The 27,157-nt window shown below is 34.5% G+C and overlaps 1 protein-coding gene across 1 annotated transcript; it reads left to right on the top strand.

Annotated features, from left to right (window-relative positions):
* Window positions 1–5,713: 5,713 nt before the first annotated feature.
* Window positions 5,714–26,320, top strand: LOC137918374 (organic cation transporter protein-like). The gene is made up of 9 exons (XM_068761156.1): window positions 5,714–5,788; window positions 8,456–8,628; window positions 12,954–13,194; window positions 17,507–17,607; window positions 18,055–18,203; window positions 19,219–19,547; window positions 22,470–22,779; window positions 23,803–23,984; window positions 25,824–26,320. The coding sequence occupies exons 1-9, from the start codon at window positions 5,762–5,764 to the stop codon at window positions 26,007–26,009; spliced, it is 1,698 nt and encodes a 565-aa protein (XP_068617257.1). The 5' UTR covers window positions 5,714–5,761; the 3' UTR covers window positions 26,010–26,320.
* The last annotated feature ends 837 nt before the right edge of the window (window positions 26,321–27,157 follow it).

Here is a 27,157-nt window from a genome sequence, read left to right as displayed (position 1 = left end):
TTTGTAACTGTAGTGAAGTTTAGTGTTAAAAACTTAAAGTAAAAACACATGTTATACACACATACATTTATTAATTCAATTTAAATTTAAACTACTCAAAATAAAATTTTATATCTATTATGTAAAATATACGTAACATATCAATAATTTTTTACTTCATTCATTTACTTCAAGGTACTTTTATAAATAATGTAAATGATTTGATATTATAAGATAGTATGATGTAAGTAAATAGGTACTATCAGTGTGTGTTGAGATCCACTATCGTGGACCCCCATTTTCATTTCATGGACTCCCAAATTTTTTTTTGCTGACGTAGACCCCCTGCAGGTTGTCATAGACCCCTAGGGGTCGATATAGACCACTTTGGGAATCACTGATCTAATGTAATAAAACAATTTTGACTTTGACTTTAACTAGGTGGAATAAAGATATGTAAATTCGCTTTATATGGCAATTTTTGGGGGAAGTCATGCCTTCTGTGTGTGTTAGTTCATATAATAATAGGATCATTGCACCATTTAGAGGTAATTTTTTAATTCACTCACCAAGGAGATTCATAAAGTTTTTTCTAACTATAAAGAATAGGTATGTAATCTATTTATCATGATTTTAATATCATTACACATAGATAGTTTATATATAAATAAAATCCGTATATCACTGTTTACTGTAATTCCACCAGAAATGTTTATGTGCCATGATTAAGGTTGTATCTTGAGAAATTGTCCAAAGTGATAGGCCAACCCTGAAGATACATAGAGAAAAGACGGTGTTTCTTTTCAACAGGGCCCAGGGCGAACATCTGTTACAATTCACGCGTATCTAATTTGCTGAAATATGTAGAAAGAAAAGAAAAGGAAGTTGAACCTGTGTTTAGAATGGATGTCGTGCCGGTGGGGGGATACGATAGTAGGAGAAGGAGAATTAGTTGGGATTTATAGAGGCCGTTATCTAATATTTTATATAAAATTCTCGTGTTTTTATAATCTAATATTTTATATAAAATTCTCGTGTATTTAAATAATATTTTATATAAAATTCTCGTGTCACGGTGTTCGAACTTGTACTCCTCTGAAACGGCTTGACTGATTTTTACCAAATTTAATATGCGTATTCAATAGGTCTGAGAATCGGCTACTATCTATTTTCTATACCCCTAAGTGATAAAGGTTGTTCACACTTAAATTTTTTTTTTTAACGAAATTTTTTGTTTTTATATTTTTATGATACAGCATACAAGTAATACATACAACCATAAATTTTCACCCCTCTACGATCAACCCTTATTTTTTATTTGTAAATTAAAATATCAATTTTTTTTGCAAAACAACGTTTGCGGGATCAGCTATTAAAATATAAACTGGTCGTATATGACAACAGGAGCCGAGACCTTGGGCATTTCAAAACTTCTCACAGGAGTTGGGTCCTGTGTTAGTGGCACAGAGCGGTTCAGTTCAAGAGCCTAAGATTTAAGATAAGATATACTTCAAGAGACTTAGTAAACATGCAGAAAAACAAGACATTTTCGGAAATTAAAAAATGTAAAAACAAAGTTACGGATGGTAATATTAGTGGAGAAATATATCTGATGTATTCCCGATACCCTTATATGAATATATAGACAGTTTTACAAATATTAAAGGCGTAGTACTCACAACGCTTCGTGTTTACAAACTGTACGAGACAAAGACGGAGAGAGTCGACGTCAAAATGCACGTGTCACGTTCAGAGCTTAAAATATACTCTTTGTTTTGAAATGCGCATGAAACACGTTCTGTAGTTTTGACAACTTGCCAGCTACTAATTGTTTTCGATTCATGAATTATTAAAATTTCAGTCGTAGGAAATCTAGACATGGACTTCTACCATTGATTTCCTTAAGAACCAGTTGGAAGAATCATCCAATATTCCAAGGATCTTATCAATTTTTGTCTATGTGCAGTTGTACAGTCCTATGTTGTTGCCTGTGCGGTGTACATATATATATACTGCATATATATATATATATGCAGTATATATATATATATATATATATATATATGTATATGCCTTTAAGTTAAAGAATGACTTTATTCGGAGAGCACAGTATGAATCTAATTTGGCTCTTTTTTCATTATTCTCTTGACTTACACGTGCCATCTGTATAAATGATTAGAAGTAGAAATGATATTCCTAAAGGAACAAAATAAGGAATATTCCAGAATTTATTGACATTATTCTTCATTTTAATTATACAAATTGACTATATAGATATGAACTATAAACAAAATCAAAATATCCTTTATCCAAATAGTATGTTGCCAGTAACTAAAATAACAGATATATATATAATTTATGACTTTCACTGAAATTAAAAATTATTTTATTTGAAATCGCTACACAAGCGCTACAAAGTTTAAATATTGAGTGAATTAACGGTGGTAGTTGTGTTTCGCATTGTTTACCGCACGCACATTTATCAGCGGACTGGCACATGACTACTGCTGCATAGCGGAAGTAGCTATATATTACTACCTTTCTTAGTTAGGATGGACTTCCGTGTGGTAACGCCTGAATCTATTAGAGATATACTTTTAATTATAGATTTAAAACGAAGAAAAGGAATCTCTGGTACAGGTTACCTCGAGCGATAACACCGCTTCTTGTATCTCTATATAAATTGTTTTTTTTTAATAGTCTATCTTTCCATGTTACATTTTATATATATCAGTCCCTTTCTTACTTAAGTGTAACATTATGTATAGCTTATAAAAAATTAAATTAAAAAGGTTGCTTGCCCCTGTTTTACAAATTTGAAAGATTTTTTAAATTAAATCATCTAACTATACCTATATTGGATCAGTATAACATGGGAGAATACTCTACCGAACAGACAATATTGGGGTCAAATAAACTTTAATTAGTGATAAAAATTCAATACATTTATTATGATACTATTGAATTACTGCAGTGGGTTGACTTGTCTGTTGGTTTGTATTAGTTTTTCTTGAAGGTAATCTTGTTTGGTTTAATGATTACTTATGATATCGTAAAAATATGTTAGAGAAAAAAAATATAACAAAACATACAGTGATCGAAAAGCAAGTTAAATTTGTTTATAAAATATAAATTCTTTATTTATTCTTCCAAATCTAATTCATCACCAAAGTGATCCATGGTTAATAAAACGCACTTTTGCCAACTCTTTTTCCAGTCACACCTTCTTGGTTTCGGTTTTTATCATCATCAACCACTTTTCCGAGCAATGGTCTCTTCTAGATAGAGTAGCCAGATATCGCACGAAGAGAAATCAAGCGAATAATGCAGCTGCGGAACGATATGAGTAGAGTTTTTAACAAAAAAGTCTCAAAGAATCACGTATATATATACTATATATATATATATACATATATATGAATATATACACATAAACATATGTTATGTCTGTCTGTCATCATATGCTATGGTAACTAACTTCTATGACCATCACCAATCCAGTAACCTAGTTTAACATTATCAATTTTTATTTTAGTTAAATACACATTCATATATATATAAATTTACTTATATATATATATATATATTTATATATATATATATATATATATATTTATATATATACATAGGTGAATCCGCGACAAATAGCTTAGTATTCGTGAACAATAGATCGCAAGTCACGTTTGAAATGTGTGTTAAGTTTGAATTAGATAAACTATTTTAGAACAAACCCGATATCGGATTAAAACGTTTACAAACCCAGTTCCACTTCGATTTGTCTGCTGGCTGGGTTTGACGGATTCTGTGACCTCTTTTGGGTGAATTTACTAAAACTTGTCTTTAACTTTGTGCGTTATCTCTGAAATTTATAATGTAAGTGTCCATTGCAGCATTAGGTTTTTTTTTTACGTTTTTTTATTATATAGTTACTAGCTGATCCCGCAAACGTTGTTTTGCAAAAAAAATTAAAGTTTTTAATTAACAAATGTAAGATAAGGGTTGATCGTAGAGGGGTGAAAATTTAGGTTTGTATGTATTTTTGTATGCTGTATCATAATAAAATAAAAACCAAAAAAAAATGTCTAAAAAACCCTTATCACTTAGGGGTATGGAAAATAGATAGTAGCCGATTCTTAGACCTACTGAATACTCATATAAAATTTGGTAAAAATCGGTCGAGCCGTTTCAGAGGAGTTCAAGTTCGAACACCGTGACACGAGAATTTTATATATTAGATTAACCAAAGATAGCTTTACTTTTAGACTGTGGCATATTCTACTGTGATCAAAAATTAAGGTGAAATAGTCATTTAAAATTTCCGGGCATAATAATAGGTAGGTAAATTTGTCAAACTTTGTCAATACTTGCTTTTGCTTTGTCAAAAACTCGACTGATATAGTTCCGCAACAACCGTATTCGTCTAATTTATCTCCGTACGACTTCTGGCTATTAAACAAACTAAAAAGATCAATGCAGGGAACGCCGTTGACTAAGGAGTTAAAAACCGATTCGAAAAAAGTATTTTACGATTTATCAGAAAAAAACTATTCCGATAGTTTCGATGACTAGAAAAGGCGTTGGTATAAGTGCGTTTTATTCGACAGAGATTACTTTGAAGACGATGAAATTCATTTGAAAGAACTAATGAAGAATTTTAATTTTATAAACAGAATATACCTTACTTTCTGATCACTGTATTATATAAAAATTATATATTATAGTATATGATATATACGCAGCTTGAGCAGTGGTTACTCGGCGATAGAGGATCTAGACCAGAGTTCCCCAAACTTTTTTGTGTCGTAGACCCCTTGCCATGTTTTTCCGTGTTGGGTAGACCCCCTACTTACCTTAAATTTCTACTTGTAGTGAAGTTTAGTGTTAAAAATTGAAAGTAAAAACACATTTTAATTTATACATTTTTTAATTGAATTTAAATTAAAACTACTCAAAATAAAATTTTGTATCTACTATACCAATAAAACCAATTTATTATACCAACACCCTACGACTTACACAATTTTATAAACATATATAATAATTTTTTTACTTCATAGGTACTTTTATAAATAATGTAAATGTTTTGATATTATAAGATAGTATGATGTAAGTAAATAGGTACTGTCAGTGTTTGTGTTGAGATCCACTATCGTGGACCCCCATTTTCATTTCATGGACCCAGAAATTTTTTTTCGCTGACGCAGACCCCTTACAGGTTGTCATAGACCTCCAGGGGTCGATATAGACTACTTTGGGAATCACTGATCTAGACTAACGATCTAAGTCGCAGGTTTGATCATAGCTTTACAATCTTATATATTTCACACTCGGTACATTAATTGTAGTTTTCAGAGGATGTACGATAGCGTCCTTTATATACCATAATACCACTCTTCGATCGCGAATTAGCCTGCCAGGCGTAGCGATCGTTGTATATCCCCATTAAATATCTTGGGGGGTAGTCAATGCCTTGGGCAACTATGGACTGAGACGAAGACAATGATATACTGCCCCTTACTCGCTCAAGTGAGTCAGAATATAGGTAAAAATCTCTTATATTGAAGATATATAAATATACATCTAAACTCTATCTCAAATCTCAAAGCTAGTCTAAAGATCTTATATTCATTTACATTTACTGTTCATATGTGTAATTGTAATACAGCATTACTCTTGAGTACTTATTAATAATCAATGGAATCTTAACAATCAAAATTATCGTTTCAGATTTGAGGAATAATGCGATCAAGATAGTTGGTGCAATTAAGAACAAGTGAAAGCGATGTTGAAAAAGGATTCAAATGGAAAGGTTAGTAAGATTAAAAACACCCTGTTAATATTGTAATGCACGTAACCACGAAGATGCAATTATTAGCGAAATAATTATTTCTTTTAATTAATATTGGCATTTCTGACAGACTTTTTACAGCCAAAAGTTATCGTCTTATTCCAATTGGAACAATGATTTAATATATTTCAAAGTGATCACTTTATTCGTTGAATGAATTTTATCATAGATAAATATTGACCCATGCACATGTGGAACGACTATATACATTTGCAGCGTTTGAAACGTCAAACGCGCGAAGTTCATAGTGAACTGTCAAACTTGCAAATTTTTGCGCATTCATCTTCGTTTGTTTCCGCAAGAGCATTTTAAAAAGTATCAGGAAACTTCTAGAATTAAAACGAGAATAAAATAAGTGAAGTCATTACCAACAGAAATAGGGACGAATTTTTATAAGCGATTATATTTACAATGTAGTATCAACATCTTCTTCCATAGATTTCTACTTTATATGGATTTTTACCTTGTGGTCGGATGTCCTTCTATGCGTTTGTTAGTCCAAAGGCTTCAGTCTAGAATCACATGGCCACAAAAGCTTGCTTTCTGCCATTTCAAATTGCCAATTCACTGGGCTACATAAAATCAAAATATTCTTCATCTAAATAGGCTGGTACAAATTGTCAAATATATAAAAAATTGTCGGCATTGTTAGCCCTACAAGAAGCTACCGCCGGCTCGGAAGGCAGTTCTGTTGAAGAGTCGGCGGCAAAACTCAACAGTTGCTCTACAGTTTCGTAGAGTCCGACAAAAGCTAGCTTCATTAGAGTATCAACTACATTTAATTCCAATAACATCTCCTACTACAAATACTCCGCTAGCTCAGTGACCCAAAGTGGGTCTTGGCCTCCAGAAGCGAGAGACTTCCACTTTCCTCTATCTTGCGCCATCGTTTGCCATTGGCTGACATTCAATTCGCGCAAGTCTGCCTCAACGCGATCGATCCAGGGATACCTGGGTCTACCCACTGGTCTTCGACCCCTCGGTTTTTCCAGGTACGCTACCTTCACGCTCCGATCCGATCCCATTCGCTCCAAGTGACCAAGCCAGCGGATTCGTTGAGCAAGCCTCAACAATAACATCATTAAAATATTTTTAGATAATCACATATATATATATATATATATATATACATATCTTATATATGTGTTACCATGGTTTTTTGCAGAGTCCGCATGAAGGGCCTTTAGTATAAACCTCGCTAAAGTCGCAAAACTCGGAAGGTATCACTCTAGCCGCTATATCTTATTATATTTACTGAATTGTGCAGTATTTACTGTTGTGAATATCAATATACAATTAAAATTACTATGTTTCCCTTAACTTTCAAGGTCACCTGAATATCGTATTTTTTTTCGCAACCTTCTATTTGCAACTATCATATGTAACTAAGTCAAGACCGCCGATTATTTTTCGTGCCTCGAGAAACTGGATATCTTCTCTTGTATTTTATTCGATGTCAAAATTAGCATATAGAACATGCTCTTTTTTATAATAAAATTCATCTGCTAGATTAAAACCAGAACAAAAGCATCGAAATGTCAACTCGCCTTTCTTGACAACTTAAAAATATTAGGGCATATATTCATCCAAGAAGATGGTGCAATACTTACTCTGGAAAGTTCTCATTAGCGAAGGCTTCGATACATAGGCAGGTTCAATAAAACTCACCGTTCACGAGACTCAGTTGCTAAAGAGTGATGAAAAATAAGAAAGAGTAATGCAGTCATCATTGTCGGTCGAACAATAGAAACCCTCGGGCTGTATAGCAGTGTAATATCACGACCTACACGTGCGTGTATTGCACGGACGAGACTCAAGATGCGATCGCAAGGTTCATCGATGTGGCGAATACGGCAACCGCACAGACACTAGCGCATAACCTGAGGTTAGCAATATGGAGTCGGGATTAGGAAGTGTTCACACGAACTGTAATTTTAGAAACTAGACAATGTTAGGATACTATTAAAAACAAACAAAACACTAATGATTAAAAGAAAAAATCATAATAATTAGATAACTTCAACTTAGTTTTAATTACGATATAAGTTAGTAAATAGATTAAAATGCAAAAACTTAAGCAAAAGATTTTTTTTGGAAAAATTTAACGGAAATTTAAAAACAAAGGCATAGATGCTAATTTTTATGGAATATAGATCCAAGTAAATCGGAATACTTATGATCAAAGAAAAACTGGCCGGACAGTCACTTCGACTCCCAAGCGTGGTCGGATCGAGTCCGAATCTCTACCTTGCAGTGGGCATCTATAAGCTGATATGATGATAATTATGATGATGCTATTGATTTGTATGACCTTTATTGGTGTGGTTTGAAGATTTGATAGAGTTTGATCATCATACTTTATTTAGGAGCCAATTCTGAACTTTCCTACTGGAAAGCAAGAACTCCCCCAACGGCCATTCTTACACTGCATGAAGCGATTTTCCGCGACCTTTATTGTGTCATATATCCATCCAATGGAAGGCCTATTGACGGCGCGTCAACTTGCTCCTAGTCTCACTTCAAGAAAATTTTTCCAACGGCCATCAGTTGCACGAGAGCCACACGAGCAATTCTTATGTGGACCTGCTCATTAATTATTTGCATTAACAATAAGTTTAATTATCGTAGATGGTTGAGGAAAGCGGCAGCGACGGTCAGTTTAACCTCGAGGGAATCCTGAGCGAACTGGGCAGCTTCGGCAAGTACCAGGTCCTGCTGCTATTCCTCCTCGCCTTCCGGGACTCCTTCCTCAACATGTGCAACTTTAACTACGTCTTCACAGCATCTGAAGTGTCTTACAGGTATCTAACTTATCCATCTAACCCTTTGCTTAACCTATTTTGTTTAAATTTAAAATTTAACATTGAAATATGAGATTGTATATTACAGTGTTAACACGTTCACTGCGGGCCCAATTTTGAAGAACTTTCAGCTGGTGCGGCTGTGGTCGAATCAGTCTCAAGCTGAACTTCCTAGTAGTGCGGTTGAGGCCTTTTCTGCCTCATGTTTCAATCATTTTTTTTTAACAATATTGAGTCAATGCTTCGCAGACATAAAGAAAGCTATATTTGTCTTTGTCATACCTCATACGGTTGAGTGTAAACAGCCGCCGCACTAGAGAGAAAACACGAGTTTTACGCGCCGCACCAGTGCAAAGTCTACCATGAGGCTGAATCGGCCTCAAGCCGCAGTGAACGTGTTAAAGCAACCATGTAACGGTTCTAATATAGTTAAAAGTTTCATTAAAATTTGAAATCTTAACAGAACTCTTATAGATCATTAACTTATCTATTTATTTTTTACATCACTGTGCGTCGCAGTGTTGTAATTGTGTAGAAGAAGCAGGAAGAAACTACACAACAACACATACTTTAATAAAGTTTAATACAGATTTATACATATACACTTTATCAGATATAGCCTAAATGAAATCAAAACAATCAGGCGACATCGCTGCCAAGGATTCTTGTTATTTAAATATTCGTTTATTGAAAATTTGTGAATTTATTTTTAAAATACGTTTTTAATTTTGATAATGGTAGCCCAATAATATTTTGCAGAATATTATTAAAAAATCTGATATCGTGACATCACACTGCCAAGGATTCTTGTCATTTAAATATTTGTTTATTGAATAATAAGCTTTTTCCATCAATTTATTTTTCATATGCGTTTTGAATTTTGTTAATGGTAGTCTAATAATTTAGCGGAATGTTAATAAAAAATCTGATCTTGTTTTACAAATAAATTAGAGACTTTTTGCTGTCGATACTTTTTTTTAATTCTAATTGGTATCGCTAGTATTTTTTTTTACAATATTTATTTTTCGCTTAAACTAAACGCAGACAGTTGGGAGAGGGTTGCCGCTATTTGATACGGATCTTTCTTCTCTTAGCTGCGAGGCACGACAGCGTTTTATAATTTTTTACAATTTTTCTTACACAAGTTTCTCTTATGGGTAAATACAGCTAAAATTTATATATATTAACAATACAATTTGGAATACTCAATTACATATTAGTTGCTACATTATTTTATTTCAAGTCGCTGCCCAAGCGAAACTTTGATGCAGACAGTTTTTTACGGTGCCTTGTAAATACACTATGGAAGTCCTATATATATTTACTTACAAAATATTATTATATGTTGTGAGACAAATATTGACCTCTTTAAACAGATTATTTAAAGATTAATGTAATTAGAATGGAGTACCCGACTTACTTTGACAGAATCTGTGATATAGAACTCATGTCACAGATAATATAAACAACAGACTTAGACACAATACATGTTTAATGTAAAAGACGTCTTAAGCTTGCATTCAACCCTTTCATTACCATAGTCCGTTTCACCAAAGTGACGCTTCTGTACCGGGCATAAGCGCTGTGAAATGTGCACATTGCATGGCGGTAAGGTGATGTTCGAATTTTCTCATTCGTGTTTGAAGATTTTACCGGTATATTAATTAAATAAATACATTCAAAAAAACTTTTAAGTTTAACGGTTTCTTGATACACATATTGTGGTGGTTGTGGAAAAATATGTACCTAGTCCGCCATATTGGAACGGCGTCCATCTTGAATTTTAAATTTTGACATAATCATCGTGTTTTACTAGTATAGCCCTTTCATTTGATACCCATATTGAGGGGGTTAAGGAAAAATATGTAATCCGCCATTTTCTATCGGCGGCCATCTTATATTTATAATGTTATTGATTTTATTATATTGTATTGTCATATAAATTAAATGTGTGTACCAAATTTCAGATCAATCTGACAACGGGAAGGTGCTTAAATTTCAATTTCTAATTTTGACCCAAATAAACAAATTCCGTACGGATCGAACTTAATAAAACCGTTTAAAATAGAAGATAGGATAATTATTAGTAATTTATTTGGCTGTGATAAATCTTAAAACAGGAATCTACACAGAAGCCCACATTACAAGATGAATGCCGGCTAATTCCGGCGCTAGTAACGAAAGGGTTAAATGATTTTACAATTGATTGTTGGTTATTAATGATTCTTCTCTATAAATGCTTATTTATTACTAGATAATAGATGCTTAGACATTTCATTGTAAATGCGTACATGAGTGCAATGCATTTACAGTTTAAACAATCCGCCATTTTCTACAACATAATTGTGAACGGTAAGAAATGACGCAGTTAGTAAAGTCACATTTCCTGTTCTTTTTTTAAATACTCTTAAATATGGAATTGTTTTCATTTTGATTTGGTTTTTAATTCATAGGTAGTAGTGTACGTGTATATAATAAATTTACACGAGATATCTCAGACTTTTCGTTTTGTCTAAAATTAAAAGTACATTATTAAATAATTCTTACTATAACATTGAAATGTTTTTAGTTGGTATAAATGTGTGGAATTTAGTTTGTTGACTCATTTACATGCTTGATATTATAATGTATACGTGAAAAATTAATAAATTTCATTTAAAAAAGCAACTGTTAAGTTTCTGGCCGACCTTTTATAACACTATATTTTAAATTCTCATGGAATCCATGACGTGTCCTGGTTTTTCATAGAATCGCACCGTTAATAATTCATTAGCAATGTTAGACGCATTTAATGAAATATTTATTACGTTCGCTTAATAATAACAAGCGATAGCGAGAAATATATAAATATATTAAAATATTTATTATTTTCTAATCATCATTTCAAGCGTAGGATGTTCACAGCTGTGCAGCGGCCTCACTCTTGTGTGTGTATCTTGAGTGGCATCTTCCGAGGACCTGGTCACCTATCTTGCAATTGGACTTTCTTCATTCATCGTTCTGTCTCCCCTCCTAAACCTTAAGGCTCCAGCGGCTATCTATTTTCCTCGCTATGTGACCTTCTCAATGCTTCTTCAACTTGCTTACCCTCCAGGCTATGTCTGTTAGTTACATTCGTCTCCTCGTTCGTGATTCTATCCATATCTCACAGAGACATCACCTCGTTTCTACGAGTATGCCGTAAATCATCACCTGTAACACACATTGGTATTATGTTAAACAATTGACGATATAATATATATCAGCGGTAACACATAAGCCCACCGATGTGTGAAATGTCCGATGGCGCGTATCTTGGAAGTTTTAAACAATAGGACGAGTTGAGGGTAGACTTCCTAATTCTTCTTCTTAGCTGATGGACGCCCACTGCAAGGCATAGACCTCCCACAAAGATCACCATAGTGACCTGGAGCGCCATAGGTCCGCTACCTGCATGCAACGACTTCCCACGATCTAAACTATGTTGTCTATCCACTAAGTAGTGGGCCTACCAGCACTCGACAACCTTGCTTCAGCAGTCATCAGTTGAATGAGCGATATACCCCACCCACACCCTGAAATCTTCTGGTATTCAAGATGCCCTGCCTCTGGGGGGAGGACAGGGGTATGTGGGATTCCTACCCACTAAAACCCCCCCCGGTGGTCGCCCTCTGCGCTAAACGGGGGACCGCGGTATCTCCCGGTCAGGGATCGCCACGCGGTCTTCCCTTGCGCCTCGCTATTTTTCGATAGCCCGTCCCGGGGTATGCGTGGATACGCTACCCCCGAAACCCTCGTGGTACTATCACGATGGTTCGGGACCACGTCGAACTATCATCCGCCTCAGAGTCGCCGAAGCTAATGGGAATTTAGGGCCCCCACCCTAAACTCCCGCGACTCCGAAGGCCCCGTTCATGGTAGGGGAGCACCATTCCTCGGAGGGCCGTCGCGAGGCACGTCTCTGCGCTGACGGCGTCGTCTCCGAGCGGGATCTGTCCTCTGCCGATCCCGTTCGGCTGCCTCTTTCTGGACCATGACGGTCTCACAAAAAGAGGCCACGGCCCTCCACGCCGATGACCCACTCAGCATCGCCGGTCTGGTTTCCCTTCAAAACGTACAAATCTTTCGCCTTTTACTTTAAGGCCTGTCGTAAGTAACCACGTCTAGGATCCGTATTTCATCACCGGCAACACACATTAGTCAAACACCTTCGACTCCAGTATCAACAGTATTAATTATTAATTATATATCTAGTCCATATAGAACTACCTAAAAACGAGTAATGTGTTGTTTCTTTTGTATTTTTAATGTAAGCTCTTTTTAAAAAAAAATCATTAATCTTCCAGGTGTTATGTACCGGAGTGTGACCGGATTGACTCCAGGTTCAACGCCTCCTGGGTAACTTCAGTGCTGACGAATAAGTCTGAAACCTGCCAAAGACCAAGCAATAACAGTTCCTATGATGAAAGCACTTGGAGTTCCTTGAAGATGGATAATGGAAGCTGTTCTCCGCTCCTGTTCGATGGGAAGAAGACGGTTCCATGCGAGAAAATAGTATATGAAGACTACAACAGTATCACAGCGGAGGTGGGATTACAATTTATTTAGTTACTAAACAAGAAAAGGACTAATATATAGCTACTTTCGCCATGCAGCAGTAGTTGTGCAATAAAGTGCACCGCCCGCTAGCCCGCTGATAAATGCGCATGCGGCAAACAATGCGAATTACACAACTACCGCCGTTAAATCACTCAACACGTGTTTCACTACTCCACGGGGCATCCTCAGGAGTAATATTACACCGATAAGTATCAAACATAGAGTGGAAGTAGCTATATATTAGTCCTTTTCTCACTGAGGATGGACTTGCGCAAAATAACGCCTGAATCCATTAGATAGTAACTAAACGTTAGAAAGCCTTATAAGAAGGTCGTCCGGAGAGCAACGGTGAAAGCTATGTTGGGAGTTTCGCAGCGAGATTGAATCACAAATGAAAAAATCCGCAAAAGAATCAAGATCACCGACTTAGCTCGAAGAATCGCTCGTTTGAATTAGCAGTAGTTGGGGCACATCGCTCTTGCAACTGATGGCTATTGGAGCCGAAAGGCTGTCGAGTGCGATCACGAACCAGCAGACATGGCGTGGGTAAGATCGCAGGAGTAAGACCAGTCATCACGGCGATTTTTGTAGGAAGCCAGTGCCTTGCAGTAGGCATCCATCAGTATTTAATGGAATCAGGCGTTACCTTGCGGAAGTCCATCCTAAGTAAGAAAAGGACCAATATAAAGCCACTTCCGCACATGCAGTGATAGTCGTGCAACAAAGTGTACCGCCCGCCAGCCCGCTGATTAATGCGTATGCGGCAAACAATGCGAATCACACAACTGCCACCATCAAATCACTCAACACGTGTTTCACCCCTCCACGGGGCATCTTCAGGAGTTATGTTACACCGATTAGACTCTGTGTTTGGCAGTAATCGGTGTAACATAACTCTAAATATTGGTCCTCGGCGAAATATTGGTCCTTTTCTTATTGACAAATTTATCTGATAGTCTTTTACGACAGGCCATATAAGAAGGTTTAAGTTCACAGAAGCACGACTACCACTGCTTGTGTGGAAGTGGCTAAATATTGGTCCTTTTCTTACATCATGGCATCCATCAGCTAAAAAGAAGATTATATGTTTTATAGTTTCTATCAACATCATCATCCATCCGTACGACCTCCATTGCTAGAATTTCTACTTCTATATTGATTTCCAATATAATCGGTTGGAAGTATCCAGATCCTTTTGACTATCTTATAAGGTCATCTGTATTTTCCGTGATAAAAAACATTATATTTTATGTTATTACAAACGGGAAATATACATACATGGAATGCGCTAACATTGACACAAGTTCAAGGTCGAACAAGTCCATGGTTGTAAAATTGTCGCACACAAGAGCAAATTGCTAGTAGATTAGTAAGAATTACGGTATTTACGCATGCATTATTGATGGCGTGTCGTGTATTAATGTGTGTATTTATGTATAAACTACTCATGGGACGATTTAAACGTTGGACATTTTAATTTGATTTTTCAACGGAAACTCTTTTTTTAAATTTAAAATCTAAACCACTGATACTGAAATCATTTACCTTTTCGTTGTAGTACAAAGCGTAAGATTTGACAATTTATTTGTAAAACATATTGTTGGAAATACGTCTACTACGACTTCCTCTACGAATGTAGATAAAACAATTCAAATTTACAATCACATTTTACTGAATGAGCACAGCTAGTTCGTTAATGTCATCATCTATTTTGTTAATTACATCATTTATTCTGATAATTCAGTCATTTGTTAGCAATTCCATATATTTTGTTTTTTAAGTTATCTATTTTGTTCGTTCACCTATTTTGTTCGTCGGGTCATCTATTCTGATAATCACATTATCTTTTCTAAGAATAAAGTCATCTATTTTGTTAACTATTCCAAATATTTTGTTTTTCAAGTTATCTATTTTGTTCATTATGACACCCGTTTCGTTTACTGCCTCATATATTTCAGTGATCACTTCATCTATTTTGTTACCTGTTTCATATTCATATTCTATATTTTGTTTATCAGGTTACCTATTTTGTTCATTACCGCACCTATTTTATTCACCGCTTCATCTATTTCTTTAATTACTTCAACTATTTAATAACTATTTCATTTATTTTGTTTATCAGGTTATCTATTTTGTGCATTATAAAACCTGCTTTATTCACCGCGTTATCTATTTCTTTAATTACTTCATCTATTTTGTTTATCTCGTCATCTATTTTAGTTTTAGAGTTTCATTGATCCAAATTAATATCTCTATATATTTAAACAATAAAAGATACAATGGTGTTAAATGAGGGCAATTCATATCTGAATTCGAAAAAAAGATTCGATATGGACATTTTTAGTTTTAAATACATTTCTTCGTTAAATTTGACATGTTACAACATCTTTTTGAAATCACTTATCAGTCTTAGATTTGACTTATGTTTTAAAAACCCCATTATAATGTAGATTAGAAATTAATAATTGCCTCAATAGGCAACGTCAATACGTTTAAAGCTTTGTTGTTAGTATTGAAGGAAGCATCAATTGATTACAGATGTAACCTTTGCTTTATTCGTTGATTTCTGGTATAAAAAAACTTGGAAGTCGTTCAATGGAAAATGGGGCGAAAGAAAAACCATGGCTGTTTTAATTAGTAGCCCATACCATTCTGATGTTTTTATAACGTCAACACAGGAAGCTGAAACTTTTTTTACTGATATCAATTAAGTATAAGGGCCTATAGATTTTATTTCAATCAATACATTGCGCAGTTTGTTTGAATTATACAAGATTACATTACTTTTCAACTTTGTTGGAATGAAATGCCTCAGATCTCCTGGTACTATTTACTTTAAATAATACAATATTGCATGTACAATTTATGTTAAATTTGTCTGGTAGCGAATATGTTATTTCCAGTGAGTGCTTTTTTATCTGAAATAATTTACAGCAGAGTTTCCCAAACTTTTTTGTGTCGTAGACCCCTTAGACATGTTTTTCCGTGTTGTAGACATGTTTTTCCGTGTTGGGTAGACCCCCTACTTACCTGATATTGATTTCCTATAAATTTCTAACTGTAGTGAAGTTTAGTGTTAAAAACACATGTTAATTTATTAATTGAATTTAAATTAAAACTACTCAAAATAAAAAAAAAGTATATATAAAATATACGTAACATTAAATAAACACGAGACTGCGACTCCCAGGTTTTTACAAGTTCAAAATGTATTGCGACCACATAGCTAATAGCAACATCCTTCAACTTACACAATTTTATAAACATATATAATAATTTTTTTACTTCATAGGTACTTTTATAAATAATATAAATGTTTTGATATTATAAGATAGTATGATGTAAGTAAATAGGTACAATCGGTGTATGTGTTGAGATCCGTATCGAGTTGTGTAATTTATTGCACGACAACTACTGCATTGGCGGAAGTAGCTATATATTGGTAATTTTTCTACTTGAATCTTAGGTAAACAGAACTTAAACCCGAGAAGGACTATAGCGTGCTGGTCTTGTATTGCTATGGTATAGCGAGGATGCTGGAGGAGCAGCTGTTTCCGTAGGAAATCCGGCTGATCTTCCTAAGTTACCGAATACAACCACCCATTCCATACGACCCTGCCCTTCCTCCAAAGTGAAGGGTATCTTGTTATTGTACAACTGTACTGCTCTAAAAAATACAGTTTTATTTCCGCAGTTTTTTCTGAATGTTTATAATATTATGTTCATGTTTACTGATTAATCTGATTTCTGCATTTTTTTACTTATTTTGCTGAAATAATTGTACACAGAACTAGGTTTTTCTTTTGTTAATTGTAGCGTATATATTACAGGAATACATTTTCATATATATCAGAAAAACTCAAATTAACAGCGCAGTAAATATTATTAATACACTTTTGAAACTATTATAGGCCAATTAGCATAGTTTACACTAGACAACTTATCACTTCGATGGTTATCGAACGAGTGACCGAGCTCCCGACTCAATAATCAAAACGCTATTTCAACCCCTCCACTCTCATTCCTTTCACCGGAAGTTGTCACAAAAGAGTGACAGGGTCGAGTAGTGTTGCCATTTAATCCAAAAATAAAACTACCTTTAATAAATTTATTGCATATACGTATTGAGAATTAAAAGTCAATATTTGAATATCTTTAATATTTCTCTCAGTGAAAATGCAAATTTATTTATAACACTTTCTCAAATATGTTACCAGAAATGCTAGATAACTTTGACTTCGAAGCCTCTGTACTACCATTATAATAAATTTATGAAATAAGGTTATATTCTCTGTTTCAGTTCAACCTGGGCTGCCAGCAGTGGAAGAGAACTCTTATCGGCACCGTGCATAACCTTGGACTCGTGTTTTCTTTTATTATATCCGGTGTTATTTCGGACAGGTATGTTTCTAAAATTAATATTTTGTACGTATACAATAACTATAATTAATTTAAAAAATAAGGGATGTGCATAGTGTATTTACGAGGTACCGTGAAAAACTGTCTATACCGAAGTATTGACAGCAAAAAGTTTCTAATTCATTTGTTATAAACGGAATCAGATTTTTAATAAGTTCCCAAAAAATATTATTGGACTAACATTTACAAAATTCTTTAAATGACAAGAATCCTTGGTAGTGATGTCGCTAAATAGATGATATAGTGTAAATTTTATTATTTAAATCTGTATTGTTAAACTTTATAAAAATATGTATTGCTGAAGAGTTTCTTCCGGTTTCTTCACCGCAAAAACAAGTAACTTGCGAATGGTAAGCAATATAGGTATATATATGTATATATATATATATATATATATATATATATATATATTTACTGTATTTCCCTTAGATATGGAAGAAAAGTTATCATAGTGGCAACTCCGCTAATGGTGGGCGCGGCCGGGATCCTCAAATCCTACTCCGTCAACTACTGGATGTTATTGGTGATGGAATTCTTGGAGACTGCTTTGGGTTACGGAAATGCTTCTTTGGTCTTATGTAAGTAATATCAACATGTTTTAATATTCACAGTGCCATTATAGCTTGAAGATTAATTTTTTTTTACGCCATATTCCAATAATCAAATTACAATTTAAAAGTATGTAAATATGTTTATTAATTTTATGAATTACATAAAGTAATGATTGGAAAACTATTGCTCATGATAAGTAGGAGTTTTAAGACGGCTTTACCAAAGGTTAAGTACGAAGAAAAGAATAAGTTGATAATAAGCCAAGGTACTTTTATGTTACCGATTTTTTTAAATAATTTACATGTGTTTGTCATTATGAAAATAGCGATCCAAAGAATAATAGAATATTTATTTATAATTGACTTACCACGTTACTTTTTACATTTTAAAATGATATACGTTAATACATTTTAAATACAAAGTTTAATTTACATATTAAATAATTTATTAACTTTTGATTTTAATTTTCCAACTTTTTGATAATCTTACGTTCTCTCGTACCATGTTTAGGGCATAAACATTTCAGTTTCGGATAAATAAATTTTTCATATTTCTTATTTTTAACGTAACGTAGCTTAAGTAAGAAAATGACCAATATTTAGCCACTTCCGCACATGCAGTGCTAGTCGTGCAACAAAGTGCACCGCCCGCCAGCCTGCTGATAAATGCGTATGCGGCAAACAATGCGAATCACACAACTGTCACCGCCAAATCACTCAACACGTGTTTCACCCCTCCACGGGGCATCTTCAGGAGTTATGTTACACCGATTAGTGCCAAACACAGAGTGACAACTTCCACTTTGTTTGCACGACTACTACTGCATGTGCGGAAGTGGCTAAATATTGGTCATTTTCTTATTTAGGATGGACTTCCGCAAGGTAACGCCTGATTCCATACACGGTCTCGGCGAATAAAATTCAGTTTGTTTTCTCCACCCGTGTTTTACTTTTAATTCCGACAGACAGTCTCCTAAATCTCCTTACTCTTATAGTACCAATGCTCATACCCAGGTCTTACTAATAGCCCTAACTTTTCCAGCTCTAGAAACCGTCAGCCAGAACAGCAGGGTAGTGTACTCATGCATATCAGACATCCTCTCGAACTTCGGAGGCGCATTCTTCGGTCTTATAGCGTGGAAGATACCTTACTGGAGATACATGATGAGAGCAATCTATGCACCACTTCTGGTGGTTGTGTTCTATATATTCCTCGTGGATGAAGGTGTGCGATGGCTCCTGGCTCATAACAAGAAAGATGAGGCTGTCAGGGTGCTGAATAAGGTTGCAAAGATAAACAATATCACTCTATCTAATAAAGCAAAGGCTATGCTTACGAACATTACTGAAGAAAGAAGCAAAGCTGATCAGGTAAGGCTATAGTTTTTAATTCTACGTATGTAGTAGAACAAGTGACAAATAACTACCTTCAAATTAATAGGTAATATTGTATTTATTCAAATACCATATTTATAATATTATTTTTGCCAAACGGTGGTACGTAAATCACTTGGAGGCATTCGTACTATTGATAGGTCACTCTGGTATTTTTATGCTAGTTGCATTGTCGCTTTGCCAATCTAACTGTCTCTGTGAAGAGTTTGATCGGATTCTCTTCTTAGATTGTCCATTTCACTTACCCTTCGCTTAACGAACAGTCTTAACAGTTCAATAGATTGAACTTTCTTTATAGAGTTCACTTCATTTTTGCTTTGCCAATCGAATTGTCTTCACAGATAGTTTACTTGCATGGTGCTTCGCCGATCAAACTGTGTCTGTAGAGTCCACTTCACTCTGATTGAAGTTTCCATAGAAACAACTTGCTTGATGCTTCGTCAATTGAACTGTCTTTATAGATTTCACTTCATTTTTGTTTTGCCAATCGAATTGTCTTCACAAATAGTCTACTTGCATGGTGCTTCGCCGATCATACTGTCTCTGTAGAGTCCACTTCACTCTGATCGAACAGTCTCCATAGAAACTACTTATTTGATGCTTCGTCAATTGAACTGTCTTTATAGAGTTCACTTCATTTTAGTTTTGCCAATCGAATTGTCTTCACAAATAGTCTACTTGCATGGTGCTTCGCCGATCATACTGTCTCTGTAGAGTCCACTTCACTCTGATCGAACAGTCTCCATAGAAACTACTTATTTGATGCTTCGTCAATTGAACTGTCTTTATAGAGTTCACTTCATTTTTGTTTTGCCAATCGAATTGTCTTCACAGATAGTCTACTTGCATGGTGCTTCGCCGATCAAACTGTGTCTGTAGAGTCCACTTCACTCTGATTGAAGTTTCCATAGAAACTACTTGCTTGATGCTTCGTCAAATGAACTGTCTTTATAGAGTTTATTTCATTTTTGCTTTGCCAATCGATTTGTCTTCACGTATAGTCTACTTGCATGGTGCTTTGCCAATTCAACTATCTCCGTAGAGTCCACTTCACTCAGATCGAAGTTTCCATAGAAACTACTTGCTTGATGCTTCGTCAAATGAACTGTCTTTATAGAGTTTATTTCATTTTTGCTTTGCCAATCGATTTGTCTTCACGTATAGTCTACTTGCATGGTGCTTCGCCAATTCAACTATCTCCGTAGAGTCCACTTCACTCAGATCGAAGTTTCCATAGAAACTACTTGCTTGATGCTTCGTCAAATGAACTGTCTTTATAGAGTTTATTTCATTTTTGCTTTGCCAATCGATTTGTCTTCACGTATAGTCTACTTGCATGGTGCTTCGCCAATTCAACTATCTCCGTAGAGTCCACTTCACTCTGATCGAAGTTTCCATAGAAACTACTTGCTTGATGCTTTGTCAAATGAACTGTCTTTATAGAGTTTATTTCATTTTTGCTTTGCCAATCGATTTGTCTTCACGTATAGTCTACTTGCATGGTGCTTCGCCAATTCAACTATCTCCGTAGAGTCCACTTCACTCTGATCGAAGTTTCCATAGAAACTACTTGCTTGATGCTTCGTCAATTGAACTGTCTTTATAGAGTTCACTTCATTTTTGCTTTGCCAATCGAATTGTCTTCACAGATAGTCTACTTGCATGGTGCTTCGCCAATTCAACTATCTCCGTAGAGTCCACTTCACTCAGATCGAAGTTTCCATAGAAACTACTTGCTTGATGCTTCGTCAATTGAACTGTCTTTATAGAGTCTATTTCATTTTTGCTTTGCCAATCGAATTGTCTTCACAGATAGTCTACTTGCATGGTGCTTCGCCAATTCAACTATCTCCGTAGAGTCCACTTCACTCAGATCGAAGTTTCCATAGAAACTACTTGCTTGATGCTTCGTCAATTGAACTGTCTTTATAGAGTCTATTTCATTTTTGCTTTGCCAATCGAATTGTCTTCACAGATAGTCTACTTGCATGGTGCTTCGCCAATTTAACTATCTTCGTAGAGTCCACTTCACTCAGATCGAAGTTTCCATAAAAACTACTTGCTTGATGCTTCGTCAAATAAACTGTCTTTATAGAGTTCACTTTATTTTTGCTTTGCCAATCGAATTGTCTTCACAGATAGTCTACTTGCATGGTGCTTCGCCAATTTAACTATCTTCGTAGAGTCCACTTCACTCAGATCGAAGTTTCCATAAAAACTACTTGCTTGATGCTTCGTCAAATAAACTGTCTTTATAGAGTTCACTTTATTTTTGCTTTGCCAATCGAATTGTCTTCACAGATAGTCTACTTGCATAGTGCATCGCCGATCAAACTGTCTCTGTAGAGTTCGCTTCACTCTGATCGAACAGTCTCCATTGAAACTACTTGCTTGATGCTTCGTCAATTGAACTGTCTTTATAGAGTTCACTTCATTTTTGCTTTGCCAATCGAATTGTCTTTACAGATAGTCTACTTGCATGGTGCCATAATTTATTAACTTTTGATTTTAATGTTCCAACTTTTTGATAATCTTACGTTCTCCCGTACCATGTTTAGGGCATAAACGTTTTAGTTTCGGATAAAGAAATTTTTAATATTTGTTACTTTTAACGTAACGTAGCTTAAGTAAGAAAAGGACAAATATTTAGGCACTTCCGCACATGCATGTGCGGAAGTGGCTAAATATTGGTCATTTTCTTACAAACTGTCTCTGTAGAGTTCGCTTCACTCTGATCGAACAGTCTCCGCAGAGAGTCTACTTACCTGATGCTTCACTACTTCAACTTTCTCCTTGGATTTCACTTCACTGTCGCTTCGATCTACCTGTATTGTGACTATCTTATTACTATCGTACTGTATAAGGTAATGTTAACATCAATAAATGTTTTATTTTCAGAAGGTGGCGCCACGTTCAGAGGAACCTCCGCCGATATTTTCTATTCTTCGCTCCAGGAAGATCGTTCTCCGCATTGCGTTGATCTCGGTCATATTTTTCTGCTGCATGTTCGTGTACAGCGGTGCTATTATTAACTCTACGAACATCTCCGGGAACAAGTACCTGAATTACTCCGCTATGATGCTGGTGGCCGTGCCCACTCGGATTATAACGGCGCTTACCCTGACGAGATTCGGGAGAAAGGCTCCGATCTGCGTCGCGTACTGTCTGTGTGCGATATTTTTCATGGCATCAGCTTTTGTGCCTAAATGTAAGATATACTATAAAATTAACTGTCTCAAAAGAAAGTTTATATTTTGTAATTTAGTATTATGTTTATTGAACATTAATATGCACAAATTGAAGTATTTTCAAGCGAATTCCGGTGATCTAAACTATGTCGTCAATTGACCTAGTGTTTAATACAATTTTTAAATATAAAGATAAAATTAAAAACTTTTTACAGAACACCTATCTATCGACAAAATATTATTTATTTAATTTTTAATCTGTTTAATTTTTGACTCTACTCTAATTTGCAAGGTGTTATAGTCGTGGAAAAAAAGCATATAACAGAGCAGCAAAATTTTGACAGCTTGACATGCGATTTCCGAGATAGTCGCCATTTTGATATGATTGTCTATTATTATACAAGTAAAGACAGTTTATATGACATAGAAAATCAACCTGCCTTCATGATAAATTCCAAAGGAGTCCAATCAAGTTTTTTTGAACACCAATTTTAATGATTTTTAGTTAGACTGAGAAATTTTTTTCTTATTTAAAGGGTGTGACATTTGTTTCTAATGGATCAATGTTATTTGAATAATCTACTGTATATATAGCTAGGAAAGGTTTGCGATTCAAACAAAAAAAAGTCAAACGAATATATACTTTCTTTTGAGACAACCTAACTTCATGATTCTCACAAAATAACTTATTTTTAATTAAAATTCTATTATCTATCTATATCTGTATATATTATCTACTATTTCTAGTGTATTTGGTGTAGTCTAGTTTTTTGCATTAAACTTATTTGTTTATATATTTAAACATGACAATAACACTAAAGATTCAAATTTCTTAATATCTAGAGTTAAGTGCCAAATTAGGTGCCTCTTTGATAGCGTTCTTTTATTTATAATCTCGTGAAAAGAGTTTCAAACTAAAACCTTTTTTGATGCGATGTTTAAAGCAATATATCTCCAGCCTGTATTATCTATTACTTTTAGATCCCTTTACTGTCGTAGGGTTGCTTAAAAAAAATCATTAAATTTGATATTTAATTTCACAGCAATGTGGTGGGCGTCCATAATGTTTTATTTGGCTGGAAAGATGTGCAGCAGCTATGGAATCTTCTCGATGCTGGTGGTGACGATGGAAGTGTTCCCCACCACGTCGCGAAACTCACTCACCAATATCGCCAACACAGTTGGACGTTTAGGCTCTGTGCTTGCACCACAAGCCCCACTCTTGGTAAGATCAAATGTTTTCCCCACTCTCATATATACAGGATGTTTGGTTATAAATGTAAAAATTTTAAAAGGATGAATGTATAAATCATTTGCTAACAATTTATATATGGTACATCCCATATAAATTCGATAGTTTCCTTATGAAAATATAATAAAAAACTTTATTAATCTTTGGATCACTATGTATTTAAATTAATTATTGATAAGCTGTCTGTTACTGTCTGTTATTGGTCTCTAAAAGAGTTTCAGAGTGGTCAATTGGTACAACATAATTGAAATTAGGTGCTAAAGTTATAAACATGTAAACAATCATCCTGTATAACATTAATTTTAGATACCATACAAAGAAAATATTACAATTTTTTAACTTTACATAATAATATTGAAAATAGTATTTAATAGTTATAGTTAATTTAAATTTAGAACGAAATCATAGAATATTTTGTATCAAATATTGCTTAAACTATAAAAGTATTATAAATATACTAGATACGAAATTTATATAAAACTAATTATAAATATAATGTTACGCATGACTTTAGAGATGAATTTAAATAAAAGAAGTTATACCATCATGCTAAATACCATCTATTAGACCAGAGTACCCCAAACTTTTTTGTGTCGTAGACCCCTTGCCATTTTTTTCCATGTTGGGTAGACCCCCTACTTACCTGATATTGATTTCCTGTAATTTTCTAACTGTAGTGAAATTTAGTGTTAAAAACATAAGTAAAAACACATGTTAATTTATACATTTATTAATTGAATTTAAATTAAAACCACTCAAAATAAAATTTCGTATCTGTTATGTAAAATATACGTAATATTAAATAAACATAAAATAAACTGTAAATAAAATAACAAAAGCCATAAGTTAAGTCAATATTTATAGTAAGAAGAATGAACCTGATGCTTTAATAATAAATTATCAACATTTGGGCGTCAATTTTATAAGGGTTAATCTTAAATCTCCTCGGCTAATGATGTCCAACATCCTACAACTTACACAATTTTATAAACATATATAATAATTTTTTCACTTCTTAGGTACTTTTATAAATAATGTTAATGTTTTGATATTATAAGATAGTATGATGTAAGTAAATAGGTACTATCAGTGTATGTGTTGAGATCCACTATCGTGGACCCCCATTTTCATTTCATGGACTCCCAAATTTTTTTCGCTGACGTAGACCCCTTGCAGGTTGCCATAGACCCCTAGGGGTCGATATAGACCACTTTGGGAATCACTGTATTAGACTAATAAATGGAAAACATGCATAATTATGACATAAAAAATTAATGACATAAAACAACAATGGGTGGGGCATGTCGCTCGTGCAACTGATGGCTCTAGAGCAGAAAGGTTGCAGTACCACGAGCAGGTAGACGTGTCCTGGGTAAGCCCCTCACTAGATGGACTTGACACGTAGCCAAGGTCACGGAAGTCGCTGATTGCGGTCATTTTAGAACCGGTCATCGTGGCGATCTCTGAGGCCATTGCAGTGGGCATCCACCAGCTGAAAATAAGAAGAAAACAAAGGTGGTACAAGGTTTCAGCGGCTTTAGATTAGAAGTGTGTGGCCACTATAAAAAAAATAATTATCAGTATAGCCTCTCAGATTGAAGTGACAGTGAACACGTCACAGCACAGATAGTTTCCAGATGACTTAAGATTCTTGAATAAAAAACCACAGAAAAAGAAAAGAAATGATTTTAGAAGTAATTAAATATGGGTCTAAATACAGCAGTATACATCCCAAGAAGAAAAGCCAAATTTAATAATTACAAATCAATTACTCTATTTAAGATGATAAATTTAATATTTAATTTTTTTCAGGACCAATACATGTCAGGTCTGCCCAGTATATTGTTCGCCTTGGTGGCGTTAGGTCCAGCTATGCTGGCGCTTTTACTACCCGACACCAGCCACTCGCCGCTACCTGAGAGGATAGATGAAGCGGAGAAGCTTGATGAAGCTCCAGATCCTCGTGAGGAACAGCTGGAGGGCGTGGCTACTTCCTAGCGGAGAATACAGATGTTGGATATTTATCCACATTGTGAAAGCCACGTCATCACCCGATGATCAAATTTGACACTATTGAGCACGGAACCTTTCAAGAATCTCTGAGATTGTAGTGTAAGTGGTGTTGAAATAAAAACTAAGTAATAACTTGAAACAATTACGTAAAATTGAATGAAAAACTTTCAATAAGAATATATATGAGCATCGGTGATATACCAAAGATGACAACAGATATTCTTAGAGAGGAGAAATCTCTAATCGATTATTTATATATTTGTGTATTTTAAGGGCGGTTACTTAAAAAGAGACGATTGTGATAGAATATAAGTGAAAGTGATATAATTTTACGTATATATATACAATTTAATAAACTAACTTATTTAACATATTACTTATTATCTTATACACTTACATTAATGTAACTTTAACTTAAGATACTATGGACATGTTCAAGTGAAGCCTAAATAAACCAAACATAATATAAATTTTATTGTATTTGTACAAATATAAGCCAAATACGTCTACCAAACTATTTTATTTTATATCTATTTAATTGTCCAATTATTGTACAGCACCCGGCGATAAATATTGCACATCGACCTTTGGAAAGGGACAATCGGCAAATTCGCTTCGTAGAGCGTTACCTCAATCTCAATATTACCAAATAGGCTGTACTTTATCCAACTTTCATTTATATTCTTATTTTTGATTACAAATCAACGACAAAACTCCAATAAGTCAACAATTATTAGAATAGTTTGTTATAAGCACTTTCGAATCGTCGATCAGCATAAAATGTGGGCATTGTTGTCCCTACAGGAAGCTATCACCGGGAAGGCAGTTCTGCTGAGAAGAAACGGCGAGAAACTCAACAGTTGCTCTTTACAAATATAGTCTTATAAAGTCCGCGACAATAATTAGCATCCTGAGTGAGCATCGACGACTTAAAAAAGTCATAGATCGTCAATCTAAACTATATCCTAAAAATCTAATTCAACACTTCAAACTCATTTGGAATTATTATTTAGAATAAAAAAAATTTGAACAGTTAATAGTAACATTATTAAATATTTATTTACAACAATTACTTAAAAATATAAAGATTTATAAAACACAGACAAAGTATTATTAACTCTTATATCCTAAGA

This window comes from Battus philenor, unplaced genomic scaffold, assembly GCF_028537555.1.
Source record: "Battus philenor isolate CCGP_79_NKW_IND1 unplaced genomic scaffold, ilBatPhil1.0.hap1 SCAF_14, whole genome shotgun sequence".
NCBI classification, from domain to species: Eukaryota; Metazoa; Arthropoda; class Insecta; order Lepidoptera; family Papilionidae; genus Battus; species Battus philenor.
The sequence above is the reverse complement of the archived record's forward strand: the minus strand, read 5'-3'. Positions and strand labels throughout refer to the sequence as shown.